Below are 21730 nucleotides of genomic sequence, written 5' to 3'. Positions count from 1 at the left end.
ATCTTCTGTTAACTAGATGGAACCAGTCTCTACCACTAGTACCACTACTGACGTATCTATGTTGCCCTTTACAGAAGCGGTGACAAGATGTGGAAACACCTACTTCTTCTGCAGTTTCCTGTTCTTCTCAGCGGGGCCGCCTAGTTTGCCCAGCCCCAGTGCATCCTGGGGAGAGGTCTCTGCCTCGGGGGTACCAACTGTGAGGAGAGATGGAGGGTCAGAGGTTAAAGTCGGTGCAGGTAGTCCCTTCCTGTTTCAGCTTGTTTTCTTCTGTTTGCTGCCTAATGAACTTGAACCAGCAGGCATGTTTTAAGGGGGGCTGACCTTGGCTGCCAGGGGACTCCTTGCTCCCTGGGGGGCCTGGCCGACCCTTCTCCTTCTTGCCGAAGAGGCGCCCGATGGAGGACTTGATGCTCTTCTTCTTGGCTGCCTTGTTCAGAGAGTCCTGACTGCTGTTACTGCTGCTGGGGTTACTACCCTGGCCGTCCTGTAGGGTGGTCATACTGAGACAGAGAGAGGAGGGGTGAGAGGAAGAGAGGAAATGGGTATCGAGAGAGAGAGAGAGAGGAGGGGTGAGAGGAAGAGAGGAAATGGGTATCGAGAGAGAGAGAGAGAGAGAAGGGGATCGCGAGAAAGAGAGAAGGGGATCGCGAGAGAGAGAGACGGGGATCGCGAGAGAGAGAAGGGGATCGCGAGAGAGAGAAGGGGAGCGAGAGAGAGAGAAGGGGAGCGAGAGAGAGAAGGGGAGCGAGAGAGAGAAGGGGAGCGAGAGAGAGAAGGGGAGCGAGAGAGAGAAGGGGAGCGAGAGAGAGAAGGGGAGCGAGAGAGAGAAGGGGAGCGAGAGAGAGAAGGGGAGCGAGAGAGAGAAGGGGAGCGAGAGAGAGAAGGGGAGCGAGAGAGAGAAGGGGAGCGAGATGAGCATGAATGCATACAGACATATACAGAGAGAGAAAGAGAGAAAGCGAGGGAGAGAGATGTGGATAGATAGATTGAAAGATCAGAAACAGAGGGATAAAGGGATGGATGAACGGGACAGATAAGAGAACGACAGAAGGAGAGAGAGAGAGAGAAACATGGCTATTGTAGAAAACAGAGTGAGATATTGGTTAGGCAGAAAGGGGCTTCCTACCTGCGGATGTCCCTGATGTCCTCATGGCTGGCAGTGTGGCTGGCCCCCTTGTGCAGGCGCATGGAGCGCGGGGTGGTGGGAGGAGACGTCTCACACTGGATTGTGGTCTTGTCGTCCTGGGCAGACTAGACATAACATGGGGACACTCAGTCAGTCACTGTCCTCTAACAGGAAAAGGGGGGTAGAGGAGGAGAGCTTTTAAAAAGCATCTCTTCCCTCTCTGTATTGAGTGGATGGGGAGGACAGAGGAGAAGACAGACTAGTTCTTCAACCTGGAAAGAAGAAAATAACAGTCTCCCCTTACTTTGTGACATGTTCATTTCAGGAAGTTCAAGACACTCAGGGTTTGGGAAGTGCAGAGGTGAGACACGTGTGACGGGGGGGGAGTCAAGGTTTGAGGAAGTAAGGGAGTGTGGGGTTGGGAAGACACGTTTTAGGGGGGGTGTAGAGACTAGACTACAGGTTATGGTTGGGAAGGTGCAGGCAGGCAGGCAGGGTAGAGGTCAGAGAGAGAGAGCAGTAACTAGCGTGGTCTCTAGATTACCTTCCTGCGGTGCTTGCGCAGGTCACTAGGCTGAAGCATGGCAGCGGAGGAGGAGAGAAGAGAGGACGTTAGATACACACACTACCAGCAGAACAGAAAGCCCAGCACAGGCACACACACTACACAAGGTGTGTGTGGAGGGAGAGTGTCTTCCAAAGAGACACACAGAGACAGACACACACACAGACACACAGAGACAGACACACACACACACAGACACACACACAGACACACACACAGACAGAGACAGAGACAGAGACACACACACAGAGACAGACACACACACACACACACACAGAGACAGACACACACACACACACACAGAGACAGACACACACACACACACACAGAGACAGACACACACACACAGAGAGACAGACACACACACACAGAGAGACAGACACACACACAGAGACACACACACAGAGACACACACACAGAGACACACACACAGAGACACACACACAGAGACACACACACACAGAGACACACACACAGAGACACACACACACAGACAGAGACACACACACACACACAGAGACACACACACAGAGACACACACACACACAGAGACACACACACACACACAGAGACACACACACACACACACAGACACACACACACACACAGAGACACACACACAGAGACACACAGAGACACACACACACACACAGAGACACACACACACACAGAGACACACACACACACACACACACACACACACACACACACACACACACACACACACACACACAGAGACAGAGAGACAGACACACACACACAGAGAGACACACAGACCAGTGAAAAATTAAAGTCCAACATGCAGTTGAGGACAAAACTGTGGAAATCAGGTCGACCATGTTACACACACAGTCCTGTCTGTCTCCCCCACCCACCACCCTACATCACTCTACTGTCTCCTCCTACCACCACCCTACATTACTACATCACTCTACTGTCTCCCCCTACCACCACCCTGCATTACTACATCACTCTACTGTCTCCTCCCCTACCACCACCCTACATTACTACATCACTCTACTGTCTCCTCCTACCACCACCCTACATTACTACATCACTCTACTGTCTTCCCCCTACCACCACCCTGCATTACTACATCACTCTACTGTCTCCCCCCCTACCACCACCCTACATTACTACATCACTCTACTGTCTCCTCCTACCACCACCCTACATTACTACATCACTCTACTGTCTCCTCCTACCACCACCCTGCATTACTACATCACTCTACTGTTTCCTACCACCACCCTACATTACTACATCACTCTACTGTCTCCTACCACCACCCTGCATTACTACATCACTCTACTGTCTCCCCCCATACCACCACATCACTCTACTGTCTCCTCCTACCACCACCCTGCATTACTACATCACTCTAGTGTCTCCTCCTACGACCACCCTACATTACTACATCACTCCACTGTCCCCCCCTACATCACTCTACTGTCTCCCCCCTACCACCACCCTGCATTACTACATCACTCTACTGTCTCCCCCCCCACCACCACTCTACATTACTCTACTGTCTCCCCCCCTCTATCACCACCCTGCATTACTACATCACTCTACTGTCTCCTACCACCACCCTACATTACTACATCACTCTACTGTCTCCTACCACCACCCTGCATTACTACATCACTCTACTGTCTCCTACCACCACCCTACATTACTACATCACTCTACTGTCTCCTCCTACCACCACCCTACATTACTACATCACTCTACTGTCTCCTCCTACCACCACCCTACATTACTACATCACTCTACTGTCTCCACCTACATTACTACATCACTCTACTGTCTCCCCCTACATTACTACATCACTCTACTGTCTCCTCCTACATTACTACATCACTCTACTGTCTCCTCCTACCACCACCCTGCATTACTACATCACTCTACTGTCTCCTCCCCTACCACCACCCTGCATTACTACATCACTCTACTGTCTCCCCTACATCACTACATCACTCTACTGTCTCCTCCTACCACCACCCTGCATTACTACATCACTCTACTGTCTCCCCCTACATTACTACATCACTCTACTGTCTCCCCCCTACATTACTCTACTGTCTCCTCCTACCACCACCCTGCATTACTACATCACTCTACTGTCTCCCCCTACATTACTACATCACTCTACTGTCTCCCCCTACATTACTACATCACTCTACTGTCTCCCCCTACATTACTACATCACTCTACTGTCTCCCCCCTACATTACTACATCACTCTCCTGTCTCCCCCTACATTACTACATCACTCTCATGTCTCCCCCCTACCACCACCCTACATTACTACATCACTCCACTGTCCCCCCCCTACATCACTCTACTGTCTCCCCCCTACCACCACCCTACATTACTACATCACTCTACTCTCTCCCCCCCCCTACCACCACCCTGCATTACTACATCACTCTACTGTCTCCTACCACCACATCACTCTACTGTCTCCACCTACATTACTACATCACTCTACTGTCTCCTCCTACATTACTACATCACTCTACTGTCTCCTCCTACCACCACCCTGCATTACTACATCACTCTACTGTCTCGCCCTACATTACTACATCACTCTACTGTAGTCTGTCCACATTGAAACATACACAGTCTGAAATCTGGGGAAATCACACTGAGGTCAAAGATCAGAGGAGGGAGCAGAGTGAAACCACTGCAAAACACACTGCGGGAGGGGGAGGGGTTCAGTCTGCTCGTAGCTAATGGCTGAGCTACTGCTTTATGGGGTCGCCCTCACACAGCGACCGTGCCCTCACACAGCGACCGTGCCCTCACACAGCGACCGTGCCCTCACACAGCGACCGTGCCCTCACACAGCGACCGTGCCCTCACACAGCGACCGTGCCCTCACACATGGGTGTTCTTAAAAAAAACAAAAAAACATTTGAGTATTAATTGGTTTAAGTTGATACAGAAAATAAAACACACAACAGACTGTTTACCTAAAGGATCGGGACTGTTAACCTAAAGGATCGGGCCTGTTAACCTAAAGGATCGGGCCTGTTTACCTAAAGGATCGGGCCTGTTTACCTAAAGGATCGGGCCTGTTTACCTAAAGGATCGGGCCTGTTTACCTAAAGGATCGGGCCTGTTTACCTAAAGGATCGGGCCTGTTTACCTAAAGGATCGGGCCTGTTTACCTAAAGGATCGGGACTGTTTACCTAAAGGATCGGGACTGTTTACCTAAAGGATCGGGCCTGTTTACCTAAAGGATCGGGACTGTTTACCTAAAGGATCGGGACTGTTTACCTAAAGGATCGGGACTGTTTACCTAAAGGAACGGGCCTGGGTAGTGTTCAGGGGGCACAACATGAAGAAAACCAGCATCAACGTGTCCAATTTTGAAATGTTTTGCCACGGTGTGCCCTACTGAACACAACCTAGGACTGTGGTAATAATATTTGACTCGTGTCATGTGACAGGGGATTGAGGCAGAAAGGGATATGGGACTTGTGTCATGTGACAGGGGAGTGAGGCAGCCAGGGATATGGGACTTGTGTCATGTGACAGGGGAGTGAGGCAGCCAGGGATATGGGATTCGTGTCATGTGACAGGGGAATGAGGCAGCCAGGGATATGGGACTCGTGTCATGTGACAGGGGAGTGAGGCAGCCAGGGATATGGGACTCGTGTCATGTGACAGGGGAGTGAGGCAGCCAGGGTTGATGTGCCCCTGCATGCCTTTTCTCCAGCTAGGCATCTCTAGAGTAAATAAACAAATGGAGTAGCAGCACATATTTCCACGGAAGGTTCTCCTCGTCCTGCTCCGAACACAGGAAGAGATAAGAGAACCAGGAAAGGGGGGGGTGAGGGGGAGGACAGAACTCAAACGCAGAACTTAATCAAGCTGAGGGGAAAAGACTTCATTTAACTCTGTCGTGTCTGAAATGAAGTCTGAATTGAGCACAACAAGGCTCTACTTTAACTGATATCAAAATCAACCGCCATTCTGTCTGGCGTGTGATGAGCTTACAGCCAAACAGAGTTTTTACATTTGCTCTGCATCTTCATTGGTTAATCTACCTGCCTGATCTTTTTCTGAAGTCCAATGGGAGCCCAGCATTCTAGGACAACTTCAAAACCCTCCCATGGGAGGCTAGTGAACAGCTCGTTAAGATTACTGTGTGGCCCCACAGATGGACCGTGGGACAGGGGGCGGTGTGTGTGAGTGCGACCCCAGGCTGACTGAACCCTGCCTGGGGAAGAGAGGAGGACGGTAGGGGGTGATACCTGGAAGTGGCATGGAGCATAGCTACAGGCAGGGGGGGCAGGTAAGCTAATGCTAGCAGGAGAGTAGGGCAGGTAAGCTACTGTCTGCTGGTGGGACAGGGACCTCTGGATCACATAGGGGTTATAGAGGTAGTGCTGGGGGAACACAGGTACAGATTACACACACGTCACCTACCAAATACAAAACGCCAAACTAGTAGCTAGTTCCATGAACGTGTCAGAAACACTGAACAGATGAAAACATTTGATTCTAACAGACACAGATGTGACAACACAGATCTCCTGTGGACTAGTATGAACAGGGGATGGTATTATGATCCAATAATGACACATGACAGTTAGTGAAGCTAAAGGAATGGAGAGAGAGAGAGAGAGAGCAGAAATGAGATAGACAAGAGAAGGAAGACGAGGTCATCCTAGGGGAGGACGACGAGTTCATCCTAGGGGAGGACGACGAGTTCATCCTAGGGGAGGACGACGAGTTCATCCTAGGGGAGGACGACGAGTTCATCCTAGGGGAGGACGACGAGTTCATCCTAGGGGAGGACGACGAGTTCATCCTAGGGGAGGACGACGAGTTCATCCTAGGGGAGGACGAGTTCATCCTAGGGGAGGACGAGTTCATCCTAGGGGAGGACGAGGTTCATCCTAGGGGAGGACGAGGTCATTCTAGGGGAGGACGAGGTCATTCTAGGGGAGGACGAGGTCATTCTAGGGGAGGACGAGGTCATTCTAGGGGAGGACGAGGTCATTCTAGGGGAGGACGAGGTCATTCTAGGGGAGGACGAGGTCATTCTAGGGGAGGACGAGGTCATTCTAGGGGAGGACGAGGTCATTCTAGGGGAGGACGAGTTCATTCTAGGGGAGGACGAGGTCATTCTAGGGGAGGACGAGTTCATTCTAGGGGAGGACGAGTTCATTCTAGGGGAGGACGAGTTCATTCTAGGGGAGGACGAGTTCATTCTAGGGGAGGACGAGTTCATTCTAGGGGAGGATGATTGAAAGGCTGCTTGTTTCAGAGAGGAAGAAAGAGGAGCTGGTTGATCAACATGGATGGACTGAAGCTGAATGAGTAAAAGGAGACTGATGATGGATGGAGTGTAGGGACCAATCTCAAATCCCCCCTAAACCCTACGCCCTGCACCCTAAACCCTACGCCCTTGTGGAGAACAGAGGATATAACAAGCATAGGTAATATGATGAGAGCTCCACTTGTTCTCTGATAGGCTAGTTGGAACTTCCACCAATCAAATCCTCTCAGATCTCCACAAGGGCATAGGTCTCTCTCTCACCAGGGTCATGACTCCCATGCGGTCCACCTCTCGGTTGGGGCTGCGGTTGGGGATGCGTCGCGGGGTGGAGGAGCCTGAGCCGGGGGGCGACGAGCCCCCCATGGAGGAGCTCATGGAGCGGAAGCGGCTGGCCCCCAGGCTGTCCCCGCTGCCCACACGGCTCTCCATCTCCTCTGCCAGCATGGCTGTGTTCTCCTTCTCCTCCTGAATCATCCTGGAGGGGGGGGGGAGGGAGAGAGAGAAGGGAGAGGAGAGAGAGAAGGGAGTGGAGAGACGAGGGGGAGCGAGAGGAGAGAGACGGGGGAGAGCGAGCGAGCGGAGAGAGATGGGGGAGAGCGAGCGAGAGGAGAGAGACAGGGGAGAGTGAAGAGAGGGAGAGCGAGAGCGAGGAGAGCGAGAGCGAGGAGAGGGAGAGCGAGGAGAGGGAGAGCGAGGAGAGGGAGAGCGAGGAGAGGGAGAGCGAGGAGAGGGAGAGCGAGGAGAGGGAGGCGAGGAGCGAGGAGAGGGAGAGCGAGGAGAGGGAGAGCGAGGAGGGAGGGAGAGCGAGGAGGGAGGAGGAGAGGGAGAGCGAGGAGGGAGAGGGGAGAGCGAGGAGAGGGAGAGGAGAGGAGGGGAGAGCGAGGGGGAGAGCGAGGAGAGGGAGAGCGAGGAGAGGGAGAGCGAGGAGAGGGAGAGCGAGGAGAGGGAGAGCGAGGAGAGGGAGAGCGAGGAGAGGGAGAGCGAGGAGAGGGAGAGCGAGGAGAGGGAGAGCGAGGAGAGATGTTAGTGCTAGCATCACCTTGTTTTCTCTCAAATAAAAAAAGGGAAATGTTGCTCAACCAATATTAGAATGAATCTCCAGAATGATGTTGAAATACATCCAACATGCTGATAGTAGGGGTGTGTGTACCTGATCTCGTTGTTGATGGCATCCAGCTGCTCCTGCAGCATGAGGGCCAGGGTCTGAGCGTCGGCCTGGCCGGCAGGGGACAGCAGGTCCACGGAGCTGAAGATGGTCTCGCGCTCATCGTCCTCCAGGTCTGACGTCTCCAGGTCAGACTCAAACGCCTGAGCAACGTTGGCCAGAACATTAGCCTGCTGCACGCGCTCCCACTCCTGTTCATTCAGAGTCTGGACCTGAGGAGAGAGAGTGGGGAGAAAGTTAGCCTAACCGTATCAGAGAGTCCAGGATATCTTTAAGCCATGCTCTGTAAAACACACTCCACAGCAATGACTACAGACCAACACTATCAAATCAACCTCTCATTATTATGGTTGTCTTCACTCTGACTTACATGTCTCTGATGTCCAGAGAGGAAGCAGAGAGAGAGAGAGAGAACACCATCAGATACAGAACAAATGAGAGAGAGAGTGAGGAGTGAGTGAGTGAGTGAGTGAGTGAGAGAGAGAGAGAGAGAGAGAGAGAGAGAGAGAGAGAGAGGACAGAGAGAGAGAGAGAGAGAGAGTGAGAGAGAGAGAGAGAGAGAGAGAGAGAGAGAGAGAGAGAGAGAGAGAACACCGTCAGATACAGAACAAATGAGAGGGAAGGAGAGAGACAACAGTTTGTGGGCCGGAGATGACTTCAACACAGACAATAGATATCTGAGCTGAATGATCTGGAACATCAGTATCTAGATCCACCAGACAGCAGCTGTCAACGTTCCATTTAAACTGTCCCTCACTAGGAGACACACGGCTGAGGATTCCATTTAAACTGTCCCTCACTAGGAGACACACGGCTGAGGATTCCATTTAAACTGTCCCTCACTAGGAGACACACGGCTGAGGATTCCATTTAAACTGTCCCTCACTAGGAGACACACGGCTGAGGATTCCATTTAAACTGTCCCTCACTAGGAGACACACGGCTGAGGATTCCATTTAAACTGTCCCTCACTAGGAGACACACGGCTGAGGATTCCATTTAAACTGTCCCTCACTAGGAGACACACGGCTGAGGATTCCATTTAAACTGTCCCTCACTAGGAGACACACGGCTGAGGATTCCATTTAAACTGTCCCTCACTAGGAGACACACGGCTGAGGATTCCATTTAAACTGTCCCTCACTAGGAGACACACGGCTGAGGATTCCATTTAAACTGTCCCTCACTAGGAGACACACGGCTGAGGATTCCATTTAAACTGTCCCTCACTAGGAGACACACGGCTGAGGATTCCATTTAAACTGTCCCTCACTAGGAGACACACGGCTGAGGATTCCATTTAAACTGTCCCTCACTAGGAGACACACGGCTGAGGATTCCATTTAAACTGTCCCTCACTAGGAGACACACGGCTGAGGATTCCATTTAAACTGTCCCTCACTAGGAGACACACGGCTGAGGATTCCATTTAAACTGTCCCTCACTAGGAGACACACGGCTGAGGATTCCATTTAAACTGTCCCTCACTAGGAGACACACGGCTGAGGATTCCATTTAAACTGTCCCTCACTAGGAGACACACGGCTGAGGATTCCATTTAAACTGTCCCTCACTAGGAGACACACGGCTGAGGATTCCATTTAAACTGTCCCTCACTAGGAGACACAAGGCTGAGGATTCCATTTAAACTGTCCCTCACTAGGAGACACACGGCTGAGGATTCCATTTAAACTGTCCCTCACTAGGAGACACACGGCTGGTTCCATTTAAACTGTTCCTCACAGACACACGGCTGAGGATTCCATTTAAACTGTCCCTCACTAGGAGCCGCCTCAGCACCATTTAAACGTCCCTGCACACGGCTGAGGATTCCATTTAAACTGTCCCTCACTGGAGAGGCACACTGAGGATTCCATTTAAACTGTGCTGCCTAGGTGACACACGGCTGAGATTCCATTTAAACTGTCCCTCACTAGGAGACACACACATTCCATTTAAACTGTCCCTCACACCACACACACATGACATTCCATTTAAACTGTCCCTCACTAGGAGACACACGGCTGAGGATTCCATTTAAACTGTCCCTCACTAGGAGACACACACAGGATTCCATTTAAACTGTCCCACACACACACACACACATTCCATTTAAACTGTCCCTCACTAGGAGACACACGGCTGAGGATTCCATTTAAACTGTCCCTCACTAGGAGACACACAGGATTCCATTTAAACATCCATCACTACAGACACACACAGGACATCAACTGTCCCTCACTACAGACACGTGGCATGACATCACATTTAAACATCCCTCACTAGGAGACACGTGGCAGGATTCATTTAAACTGTCCACACTACACACTGAGGATTCCATTTAAACTGTCCCTCAGACACGTGGCTGAGGATTCCATTTAAACTGTCCACACACTAGGAGACACACGGCATGAGGATTCCATTTAAACTGTCCCTCACTACATCACACACATGAGGATTCCATTTAAACTGTCCCTCACTATACAGACACACACATACATGACATTCCACAAACATCACACACACATAGATCACACACAGGATTCATCAAACACACACACACAGACACATCACACACACAAACATCACACACACATACATCACACACATACATCACACACACATACATCACACACACATACATCACACACACATACATCACACACACACACACATACATACATACATCACACACATACATCACACACACACACATACATCACACACACACACATACACACACACATACATCACACACACACACACACACACAAACACATTACACACAAACAAACGCAAGGACAGACATGCAATACACACAAAAAAGATCAATCACAAAGAAAAGAGGTGGACAGAGAGGCCAGAGCACTGGCCAATCATGTGTGGGCCAGAGTCCAGGGCGGCCAATGAGAAAGCTGATTATTTTACCCATGGTGCAGCAGTGAGTTGCTCCTGTTCCTGCCTTGCTCGTTCTCCGCCCGCATCGTCTCAATCTGGATCAATAGCTGCTCCTGAAGGAGGGAGAGAGGAAGAGAGGGAGAAAGAGAGGGAGGAGGGGATAGGAAGAGAGGGAGGAGGGAGAGAGGAGGGGATAGGAGGAGAGGGAAGGAGGGGGAGCGGGAGGGAGAGAGGGGGGAGGAAGAGGGGGAGAGAGGAGGGAGGAGGAAGCGGGGGGAGGAAGAGGGGGAGAGGAAGGGGAGGAAGAGGGGGGGAGGGAGAGAGGGGGGAGGAGGAGAGGGAAGAGGGGGGAGAAAGAGAGGGAGGGGGAGGGAGAGAGGAGGGAGGAGGAAGCGGGGGAAGGAGGGGGAGGAAGAGGGGGAGAGGGAGAGAAGGGGGGAGGAAGAGGGGGAGGAGGAGAGGGAAGAGGGGGAGAGAGGGAAGGAAGGAGAGATGGAGGGAGGAGAGAGGAGGGGATAGGAAGAGAGGGAAGGAGGGGGAGAGGGAGGAGAGAGGAGGGGGTAGGAAGAGAGGGAAGCAGGGAGAGAGGAGGGGATAGGAAGAGAGGGAAGGAGGGGATAGGGAGGAAGAGAGGGAAGGAGGTGGAGAGGGAGAGAGAGGTGAGGGGGGAGAAGAGGGGGTAGAAAGAGAGGGAGAGAGAGGGGAGAAAGACAGACATGAGGAGTGTCATTGGCAATGAGAATCCAAACAAAGAGATGACAACTCTCCAGTTGTTCAGAGGAGACAGCAGCCAGAGTCAACCGTCCTTACCTTCTCATGGTGCGTTTCCTCAACCAGCTTCTTACTGTGCTCCAGATCTCTGATCAGGCCGTTCTGGTGGAGGACAGACAGCACATGGAGAATCAGCACAGCATTGTCCCAGATTGGTTCAGCTATAGATAATGAACACAGCATTGTCCCAGATTGTCTCAGCTGTAGATAATGACCACAGCATTGTCCCAGATTGTCTCAGCTGTAGATAATGACCACAGCACTGTCCCAGATTGTCTCAGCTGTAGATAATGACCACAGCATTGTCCCAGATTGTCTCAGCTGTAGATAATGACCACAGCATTGTCTCAGCTATAGATAATGACCACAGCATTGTCCCAGATTGGTTCAGCTATAGATAATGACCAGATATAATGACATGCCATTTAGCATGTCTCCTTGAGGTGAAGCTTTAACCCACCCACCTTGTCCTCTAGGGCAGACATCAGCTGTAACCTAACCCACCCACCTTGTCCTCTAGGGCAGACATCAGCTGTAACCTAACCCACCCACCTTGTCCAGCTATAGATAGACATCAGCTCTCCTTGATTGGTTCAGCTGTAGACCCACCCACCCACCCACCTTGTCCTCTAGGGCAGACATCAGCTGTAACCTAACCCACCCACCTTGTCCTCTATGGCAGACATCCTCTCCTGAGGTGAAGCTGTAACCCACCCACCCACCCACCTTGTCCTCTAGGACAGACATCCTCTCCTTGAGGTGAAGCTGTAACCCACCCACCTTGTCCTCTAGGGCAGACATCCTCTCTTTGAGGTGAAGCTGTAGCCCACCCACCTTGTCCTCTAGGGCAGACATCCTCTCCTTGAGGTGAAGCTGTAACCCACCCACCTTGTCCTCTAGGGCAGACATCCTCTCCTTGAGGTGAAGCTGTAACCCACCCACCCACCTTGTCCTCTAGGGCAGACATCCTCTCCTTGAGGTGAAGCTGTAACCCACCCACCTTGTCCTCTAGGGCAGACATCCTCTCCTTGAGGTGAAGCTGTAACCCACCCACCTTGTCCTCTAGGGCAGACATCCTCTCCTTGAGGTGAAGCTGTAACCCACCCACCCACCTTGTCCTCTAGGGCAGACATCCTCTCCTTGAGGTGAAGCTGTAACCCACCCACCTTGTCCTCTAGGGCAGACATCCTCTCCTTGAGGTGAAGCTGTAGCCTAACCCACCCACCTTGTCCTCTAGGGCAGACATCCTCTCCTTGAGGTGAAGCTGTAACCTAACCCACCCACCTTGTCCTCTAGGGCAGACATCCTCTCCTTGAGGTGAAGCTGTAACCCACCCACCTTGTCCTCTAGGGCAGACATCCTCTCCTTGAGGTGAAGCTGTAACCCACCCACCTTGTCCTCTAGGGCAGACATCCTCTCCTTGAGGTGAAGCTGTAACCCACCCACCTTGTCCTCTAGGGCAGACATCCTCTCCTTGAGGTGAAGCTGTAGCCCACCCACCTTGTCCTCTAGGGCAGACATCCTCTCCTTGAGGTGAAGCTGTAACCTAACCCACCCACCTTGTCCTCTAGGGCAGACATCCTCTCCTTGAGGTGAAGCTGTAACCTAACCCACCCACCTTGTCCTCTAGGGCAGACATCCTCTCCTTGAGGTGAAGCTGTAACCCACCCACCTTGTCCTCTAGGGCAGACATCCTCTCCTTGAGGTGAAGCTGTAACCCACCCACCTTGTCCTCTAGGGCAGACATCCTCTCCTTGAGGTGAAGCTGTAACCCAACCCACCCACCTTGTCCTCTAGGGCAGACATCCTCTCCTTGAGGTGAAGCTGTAACCCACCCACCCACCTTGTCCTCTAGGGCAGACATCCTCTCCTTGAGGTGAAGCTGTAACCCAACCCACCCACCTTGTCCTCTAGGGCAGACATCCTCTCCTTGAGGTGAAGCTGTAACCCACCCACCTTGTCCTCTAGGGCAGACATCCTCTCCTTGAGGTGAAGCTGTAACCCACCCACCTTGTCCTCTAGGGCAGACATCCTCTCCTTGAGGTGAAGCTGTAGCCCACCCACCTTGTCCTCTAGGGCAGACATCCTCTCCTTGAGGTGAAGCTGTAACCCAACCCACCCACCTTGTCCTCTAGGGCAGACATCCTCTCCTTGAGGTGAAGCTGTAACCCACCCACCTTGTCCTCTAGGGCAGACATCCTCTCCTTGAGGTGAAGCTGTAGCCCACCCACCTTGTCCTCTAGGGCAGACATCCTCTCCTTGAGGTGAAGCTGTAGCCCACCCACCTTGTCCTCTAGGGCAGACATCCTCTCCTTGAGGTGAAGCTGTAACCCACCCACCCACCTTGTCCTCTAGGGCAGACATCCTCTCCTTGAGGTGAAGCTGTAACCCACCCACCTTGTCCTCTAGGGCAGACATCCTCTCCTTGAGGTGAAGCTGTAGCCTAACCCACCCACCTTGTCCTCTAGGGCAGACATCCTCTCCTTGAGGTGAAGCTGTAGCCTAACCCACCTTGTCCTCTAGGGCAGACATCCTCTCCTTGAGGTGAAGCTGTAGCCCACCCACCTTGTCCTCTAGGGCAGACATCCTCTCCTTGAGGTGAAGCTGTAACCCACCCACCCACCTTGTCCTCTAGGGCAGACATCCTCTCCTTGAGGTGAAGCTGTAACCTAACCCACCCACCTTGTCCTCTAGGGCAGACATCCTCTCCTTGAGGTGAAGCTGTAGCCTCTCGTTGGACTCTGACAGCAGCTTGTCCACCGTCTCCGACAGACGCCTGTTGTGCTCCTCGTTCATCTTCTCCCTCTGGCGCGCCTTCACAACACAAACACACACGCTAATCAGAAGAGCTCCCAGGCAGAGCAGGACAAACTACCGCTTCCTTTATGACAGGAAACATTTCACAACACACATTTTAATTGTTTTCTTTCCATTTTCTGTTAATTAATGGATCTTTCGGTTGAATGAGGGCAAATCTTCACTGACTTATTTGAATGAGAATGAATATATTGTCTACAATGAAAGTACAATGCTAAATAAACACAGTCCAATGACCACATCTGTAAACAATTTCTGCCCAACAACACAGACTGACTGCCAGCCAGATGACCTTTGACCCCATCTGTCTTACCCTGAGCAGTTCCTGGTTCTTCTCCTCCAGCTGAGCCTCCATCTGCCTCACCCTCTCCTCCACGTTGCCATGACGCTCCTCCGCCTGCGGGACAGACAGAGTCAAACACCTCATACTTGCAAAAAACAACATTCCCTAACCTCTACCCTTTAGGAATTTGTACAGATCTGAGAGGGCAGGGTCTGTGTGAGAGGACTGGAGAAGTTGAAGAGGGCTGGCTAGGTGTGTAGCTTCTTTCAGATCAATACAAATTATCCTGGAGAGGGATAGAACTGAAAAGGCCCAGTCAGAGGCTTCGTACCATATAGGTTCATGTTAGGGGTTATGGGGGGGTTGAGGTGCCCATCTACCCACAAACACCAGCACCAAGAACCAGACACCAACCAACTACAGCCAACCAGTAGCAGCCATGAACCAGCAGAGACAGGGGACAGGGACACAGAGCAGTACAGCCAGCCAGTAGCAGCAGAGACAGGGGACAGGGACACAGAGCAGTACAGCCAGCCAGTAGCAGCAGAGACAGGGGACAGGGACACAGAGCAGTACAGCCAGCCAGTAGCAGCAGAGACAGGGGACAGGGACACAGAGCAGTACAGCCAGCCAGTAGCAGCAGAGACAGGGGACAGGGACACAGAGCAGTACAGCCAGCCAGTAGCTGCAGCAGACAGGGGACAGGGACACAGAGCAGTACAGCCAGCCAGTAGCACCAGCAGACAGGGGACAGGGACACAGAGCAGTACAGCCAGCCAGTAGCAGTCATGAACCAGCAGAGACAGGGGACAGGGACACAGAGCAGTACAGCCAACCAGTAGCACCAGCAGACAGGGGACAGGGACACAGAGCAGTACAGCCAGCCAGTAGCACCAGCAGACAGGGGACAGGGACACAGAGCAGTACAGCCAGCCAGTAACAGTCATGAACCAGCAGAGACAGGGGACAGGGACACAGAGCAGTACAGCCAGCCAGTAGCAGCAGAGACAGGGGACAGGGACACAGAGCAGTACAGCCAGGCCCCATAAAAGCACCATGACTACATTCCAGACTAGAAACAAGGGGATCTGAGGGGGGAAGAAGGGGAAACTGTTATCATGTTAATGGCTCTACAATGTGCCTAGACACATGTGGAAAGGGGAGAGAGTTAGTGGCTAAAGGGAAGTGTACTGTAGCTAAAGGGAAGTGTACTGTAGCTAAAGGGAAGTGTACTGTAGCTAAAGGGAAGTGTACTGTAGCTAAAGGGGAGTGTACTGTAGCTAAAGGGAAGTGTACTGTGGCTAAAGGGAAGTGTAATATAGCTAAAGGGAAGTATACTGTAGCTCAAGGGAAGTGTACTGTAGCTCAAGGGAAGTGTACTGTAGCTCAAGGGAAGTGTACTGTAGCTAAAGGGAAGTGTACTGTAGCTAAAGGGAAGTGTACTGTAGCTAAAGGGAAGTGTACTATAGCTAAAGGGAAGTGTACTATAGCTAAAGGGAAGTGTAATATAGCTAAAGGGAAGTATACTGTAGCTAAAGGGAAGTGTACTGTAGCTCAAGGGAAGTGTACTGTAGCTAAAGGGAAGTATACTGTAGCTAAAGGGAAGTGTACTGTAGCTAAAGGGAAGTGTACTGTAGCTAAAGGGAAGTGTACTGTAGCTAAAGGCAAGTGTACTGTAGCTAAAGGCAAGTGTACTGTAGCTAAAGGCAAGTGTACTGTAGCTAAAGGCAAGTGTACTGTAGCTAAAGGCAAGTGTACTGTAGCTAAAGGCAAGTGTACTGTAGCTAAAGGCAAGTGTACTGTAGCTAAAGGCAAGTGTACTGTAGCTAAAGGCAAGTGTACTGTAGCTAAAGGCAAGTGTACTGTAGCTAAAGGCAAGTGTACTGTAGCTAAAGGCAAGTGTACTGTAGCTAAAGGGAAGTGTGCTGTAGCTATCCAGTGTGGGGTGATCCAATGTAACAAGAACATTTGAACATTAAAATAAAAAGGGCAAGTTTGGAGAACTGAATTATTCCGGAGAAAGCGGTCTCCTTAGTGTCCGGGCACCATTCTAAAATCCTGATGGGGGGCTGGGGCAAATAGCACTTCCTGTTTTTGTTAGATCATAAACTATTTTTAGAGGTTGGAGGAGGGAGTTGTGCACAGAAATAGACTTTAAACATAGATCAGCAGTACCAAGCTAAGCAGGCAGAGTTAGACCACTGGGCGGGGGTAAGAGATGGGGCTGGGGTGTGAGGGTATAGGGGGAGGTTTAGGGGTGATTGTAGCCAGTCTACCTTCCTCTGTGTCTTGGCGTCCTTAGAGCCCGAGGCGTCAGGCTAGGGGGGGATGGGGAGGAGTGGGAGGTAAAGGGTGAGGACAGACCAAACGAGGAACACAGAGGAGAAGACGACAGTGTGAGAGATGAGAGCAAGAGAGAGAGCAGGAGGTACTTTAGGACAAGAGGGAATAGAGTTTTAGTGCAGCTAAAGACCGCGGACCGGCCGGCAGGACTAAAGAACGCAGACAGACAGGACTTCAGCAGAGATTACTAGACAGGACTTAATGACAATAACAAGAGACTGGAGGATGATATGGGGTGGAGGTAGCTGGGTGGTTGGGTGGAGGTAGCTGGGTGGTTGGGTGGAGGTATTTAAGGAACGGTCTGCCTACCCATGTCAGAGACGCAAACTCGGTCTCAACCTTTAAGTCTTTACTGAAGACTCATCTCTTCAGTGGGTCATATGATTGAGTGTAGTCTGGCCCAGGAGTGTGAAGGTGAACGGAAAGGCTCTGGAGCAACGAACCGCCCTTGCTGTCTCTGCCTGGCCGGTTCCCCTCTTTCCACTGGGATGCTCTGCCTCTAACCCTATTACAGGGGCTGAGTCACTGGCTTACTGGGGCTCTCTCATGCCGTCCCTGGAAGGGGTGCGTCACCCGAGTGGGTTGATTCACTGATGTGGTCATCCTGTCTGGGTTGGCACCCCCCCTTGGGTTGTGCCATGGCGGAGATCTTTGTGGGCTATACTCAGCCTTGGCTCAGGATGGTAAGTTGGTGGTTGAAGATATCCCTCTAGTGGTGTGGGGGCTGTGCTTTGGCAAAGTGGGTGGGGTTTATCCTTCCTGTTTGGCCCTGGATGTGTCCTCGGATGGGGCCACAGTGTCTCCTGACCCCTCCTGTCTCAGCCTCCAGTATTTATGCTGCAGTAGTTTGTGTCGGGGGCTAGGGTCAGTTTGTTATATCTGGAGTACTTCTCCTGTCCTATTCGGTGTCCTGTGTGAATCTAAGTGTACGTTCTTTAATTCTCTCCTCTCTTTCTTTCTCTCGGAGGACCTGAGCCCTAGGACCATGCCCCAGGACGACCTGACATGATGACTCCTTGCTGTCCCCAGTCCACCTGACTGTGCTGCTGCTCCAGTTTCAACTGTTCTGCCTTATTATTATTCGACCATGCCGGTCATTTATAAACATTTGAACATCTTGGTCATGTTCTGTTATAATCTCCACTCGGCACAGCCAGAAGAGGACTGGCCACCCCACATAGCCTGGTTCCGCTCTAGGTTTCTTCCTAGGTTTTGGCCTTTCTGGGGAGTTTTTCCTAGCCACCGTGCTTCTACACCTGCATTGCTTGCTGTTTGGGGTGTTAGGCTGGGTTTCTGTACAGCACTTTGAGATATCAGCTGATGTACGAAGGGCTATATAAATACATTTGATTTGAGGTAGCTAGAGGGCTGGGCGGTTAGGTGGAGGTGGCTGGGCGGTTAGGTGGAGGTGGCTGGGCGGTTAGGTGGAGGTGGCTGGGCGGTTAGGTGGAGGTGGCTGGGCGGTTAGGTGGAGGTAGCTGGGCGGTTAGGTGGAGGTAGCTGGGCGGTTAGGTGGAGGTGGCTGGGCGGTTAGGTGGAGGTGGCTGGGCGGTTGGGTGGAGGTAGCTGGGCGGTTAGGTGGAGGTAGCTGGGCGGTTAGGTGGAGGTGGCTTGGCGGTTGGGTGGAGGTGGCTTGGCGGTTGGATGGAGGTAGCTGGGCGGTTAGGTGGACGTGGCTGGGCGGTTAGGTGGAGGTAGCTGGGCGGTTAGGTGGAGGTAGCTGGGCGGTTAGGTGGAGGTAGCTGGGCGGTTAGGTGGAGGTAGCTGGGTGGTTAGGTGGAGGTAGCTGGGTGGTTAGGTGGAGGTAGCTGGGTGGTTAGGTGGAGGTAGCTGGGTGGTTAGGTGGAGGTAGCTGGGCGGTTAGGTGGAGGTAGCTGGGCGGTTAGGTGGAGGTGGCTGGGCGGTTAGGTGGAGGTAGCTGGGCGGTTAGGTGGAGGTGGCTGGGCGGTTAGGTGGAGGTGGCTGGGTGGTTAGGTGGAGGTAGCTGGGTGGTTAGGTGGAGGTAGCTGGGTGGTTAGGTGGAGGTAGCTGGGTGGTTAGGTGGAGGTAGCTGGGTGGTTAGGTGGAGGTAGCTGGGTGGTTAGGTGGAGGTAGCTGGGTGGTTAGGTGGAGGTAGCTGGGTGGTTAGGTGGAGGTAGCTGGGTGGTTAGGTGGAGGTAGCTGGGTGGTTAGGTGGAGGTAGCTGGGTGGTTAGGTGGAGGTAGCTGGGTGGTTAGGTGGAGGTGGCTGGGTGGTTAGGTGGAGGTAGCTGGGTGGTTAGGTGGAGGTAGCTGGGTGGTTAGGTGGAGGTAGCTGGGTGGTTAGGTGGAGGTAGCTGGGTGGTTAGGTGGAGGTAGCTGGGTGGTTAGGTGGAGGTGGCTGGGTGGTTAGGTGGAGGTAGCTGGGTGGTTAGGTGGAGGTAGCTGGGTGGTTAGGTGGAGGTAGCTGGGTGGTTAGGTGGAGGTAGCTGGGTGGTTAGGTGGAGGTAGCTGGGTGGTTAGGTGGAGGTAGCTGGGTGGTTAGGTGGAGGTAGCTGGGTGGTTAGGTGGAGGTAGCTGGGTGGTTAGGTGGAGGTAGCTGGGTGGTTAGGTGGAGGTAGCTGGGCGGTGTGGCAGTGACAGGTTCTACACTGAACTCTCTGCCTCTTAAAGAGGTAAAAGGAAGAGAGGAAAGAGACATGTTTTTTGGTATCCTTCCCCAGATCTGTGCCTCGACACAATCCTGTCTCGGAGCTCTATGGTCAATTCCTTTGACCTCAATTCTTGGTTTTTGCTCTGACATGTCTTGTCAAATGTGGGGACCGTAAATAGACAGGTGTGTGCGCCTTTCCAAATCATGTCCAATCAATTGAATTTACCCCAGGTGGACTCCAATCAAGTTGTAGAAACATCTCAAGGATGATCAATGGAAACAGGATAATATGCACCAGAGCTCAATCACGAGTCTCATAGCAAAGGGTCTGAATACTTATGTAAATAAGTTATTTCAGTTGTTGGCTAATGGCAAAAAAAAAAAAAAATGTTTGCTTTGTCATTATGGGGTATTGTGTGTAGCTTGATCAGGGGGAAAAATATATATTTAAATCTATTTTAGAATAAAGCTGTAACGTAATAAAATGTGGAAAAGGTCAAGGGGTCTGAATACTTTCCTGAATGGTCTGTATATAGTTTCCCCATTTGAACATGTTTTATTTGTCTTCAATAAGTATTTTCACAAATTCCCTTCTAGTGTACTAAAGTCATCCAAAGGTTAGTATTTGGTCCCATATTCCTAGCACGCAATGAATACATCCAGCTGGTGACTACAAACTTGTTGGGTACATTTTAAGTTTGTTTTAAGGTTGTGTTTTAGATTACGTTTTTGCCCCAATAAGAAACTGAATTGTGAACTATGTGTTGTGTCACTTATTGTAAATAGGAACCGAATATGTTTCTAAACATTTCTATTTTTAAAAACGTGGATGCTACCACGATTATGGATAATCATGAATGAATCCTGAATAATGATGTGGGAAAGTTAGAGGAACGAAGCACGTACAGACACACACACGCACGCACGCACGCACGCACGCACGCACGCGGGGGAGGATGAGACATGGAGAGGAGTCTCTCTCAGGAGGAATGATGTTTGACGGCGTGGAGGCGGGACTGACCTTGGTGAGGGCCGCCACCCTCTGGGCTAGCTCCGCCTCCACCTCGGGCAGAGTCTCCGCCTTCCTGATAGTCTGCTGCAGCTTCTGCTCAGCCAGCTCTAAACGCTCCTGCAGCTGCCTGTTCCTCTCCTCCGTCTGTAGATCAAACACAATAATCAATACATTACAACAGTTCCTCTCCTCAGTCTGTAGATCAAACACAATAATCAATACATTACAACAGTTCCTCTCCTCCGTCTGTAGATCAAACACAATAATCAATCATATTAATCAATACATTACAACTGTTCCTTCTCCCTCCGTCTGTAGATCAAACACAATAATCAATACATTACAACAGTTCCTCTCCTCCGTCTGTAGATCAAACACAATAATCAATACATTACAACAGTTCCTCTCCTCCGTCTGTAGATCAAACACAATAATCAATCATATTAATCAATACATTACAACAGTTCCTCTCCTCCGTCTGTAGATCAAACACAATAATCAATACATTACAACAGTTCCTCTCCTCCGTCTGTAGATCAAACACAATAATCAATCATATTAATCAATACATTACAACTGTTCCTCTCCTCCGTCTGTAGATCAAACACAATAATCAATACATTACAACAGTTCCTCTCCTCCGTCTGTAGATCAAACACAATAATCAATACATTACAACAGTTCCTCTCCTCCGTCTGTAGATCAAACACAATAATCAATACATTACAACAGTTCCTCTCCTCCGTCTGTAGATCAAACACAATAATCAATCATATTAATCAATACATTACAACTGTTCCTCTCCTCCGTCTGTAGATCAAACACAATAATCAATACATTA

The 21730-nt window shown here is 51.2% G+C and overlaps 1 protein-coding gene and 2 long non-coding RNA genes across 11 annotated transcripts in view; 2 read left to right on the top strand and 1 right to left on the bottom strand.

Moving 5' to 3' along the window:
- Positions 1–21730, bottom strand: part of ppfia1 (PTPRF interacting protein alpha 1) — a 97182-nt gene that overhangs the window by 30151 nt on the left and 45301 nt on the right. Inside the window, exons 9-20 of the mRNA XM_052502042.1 lie at positions 20899–21033; positions 14955–15038; positions 14507–14638; positions 11864–11926; positions 11084–11166; positions 10019–10088; positions 8141–8397; positions 7252–7465; positions 1674–1703; positions 1130–1254; positions 325–503; positions 104–197 (exon numbers count right to left, since the gene is read on the bottom strand). Of these exons, the coding sequence (XP_052358002.1) occupies positions 104–197; positions 325–503; positions 1130–1254; positions 1674–1703; positions 7252–7465; positions 8141–8397; positions 10019–10088; positions 11084–11166; positions 11864–11926; positions 14507–14638; positions 14955–15038; positions 20899–21033 (1466 nt within the window). The remainder of the gene's footprint in view (positions 1–103; positions 198–324; positions 504–1129; positions 1255–1673; positions 1704–7251; positions 7466–8140; positions 8398–10018; positions 10089–11083; positions 11167–11863; positions 11927–14506; positions 14639–14954; positions 15039–20898; positions 21034–21730) is intronic.
- Positions 4906–7231, top strand: LOC127918814 (uncharacterized). Of its 5 annotated transcripts, none has more exons than XR_008100900.1 (3): positions 4906–6464; positions 6601–6832; positions 6875–7231. It is a non-coding gene; the product is annotated as an uncharacterized LOC127918814 (long non-coding RNA). The 5 variants fall into 5 exon arrangements; XR_008100899.1 differs by having other exon boundaries at positions 4906–6536; positions 6896–7231; XR_008100896.1 differs by having other exon boundaries at positions 4906–6536.
- On the top strand, positions 12650–14263 carry LOC127918816 (uncharacterized). 5 transcript variants are annotated; one of them, XR_008100906.1, is made up of 6 exons: positions 12650–12745; positions 12804–12911; positions 13142–13303; positions 13476–13583; positions 13760–13867; positions 14201–14263. It is a non-coding gene; the product is annotated as an uncharacterized LOC127918816 (long non-coding RNA). The 5 variants fall into 5 exon arrangements; XR_008100902.1 differs by lacking the exon at positions 14201–14263 and adding an exon at positions 13981–14096; XR_008100905.1 differs by lacking the exons at positions 12804–12911; positions 14201–14263 and adding an exon at positions 13981–14096.

The sequence above is a fragment of the Oncorhynchus keta genome, unplaced genomic scaffold (genome assembly GCF_023373465.1).
Source record: "Oncorhynchus keta strain PuntledgeMale-10-30-2019 unplaced genomic scaffold, Oket_V2 Un_contig_1495_pilon_pilon, whole genome shotgun sequence".
NCBI lineage: Eukaryota > Metazoa > Chordata > Actinopteri > Salmoniformes > Salmonidae > Oncorhynchus > Oncorhynchus keta.
The sequence above is the reverse complement of the archived record's forward strand: the minus strand, read 5'-3'. Positions and strand labels throughout refer to the sequence as shown.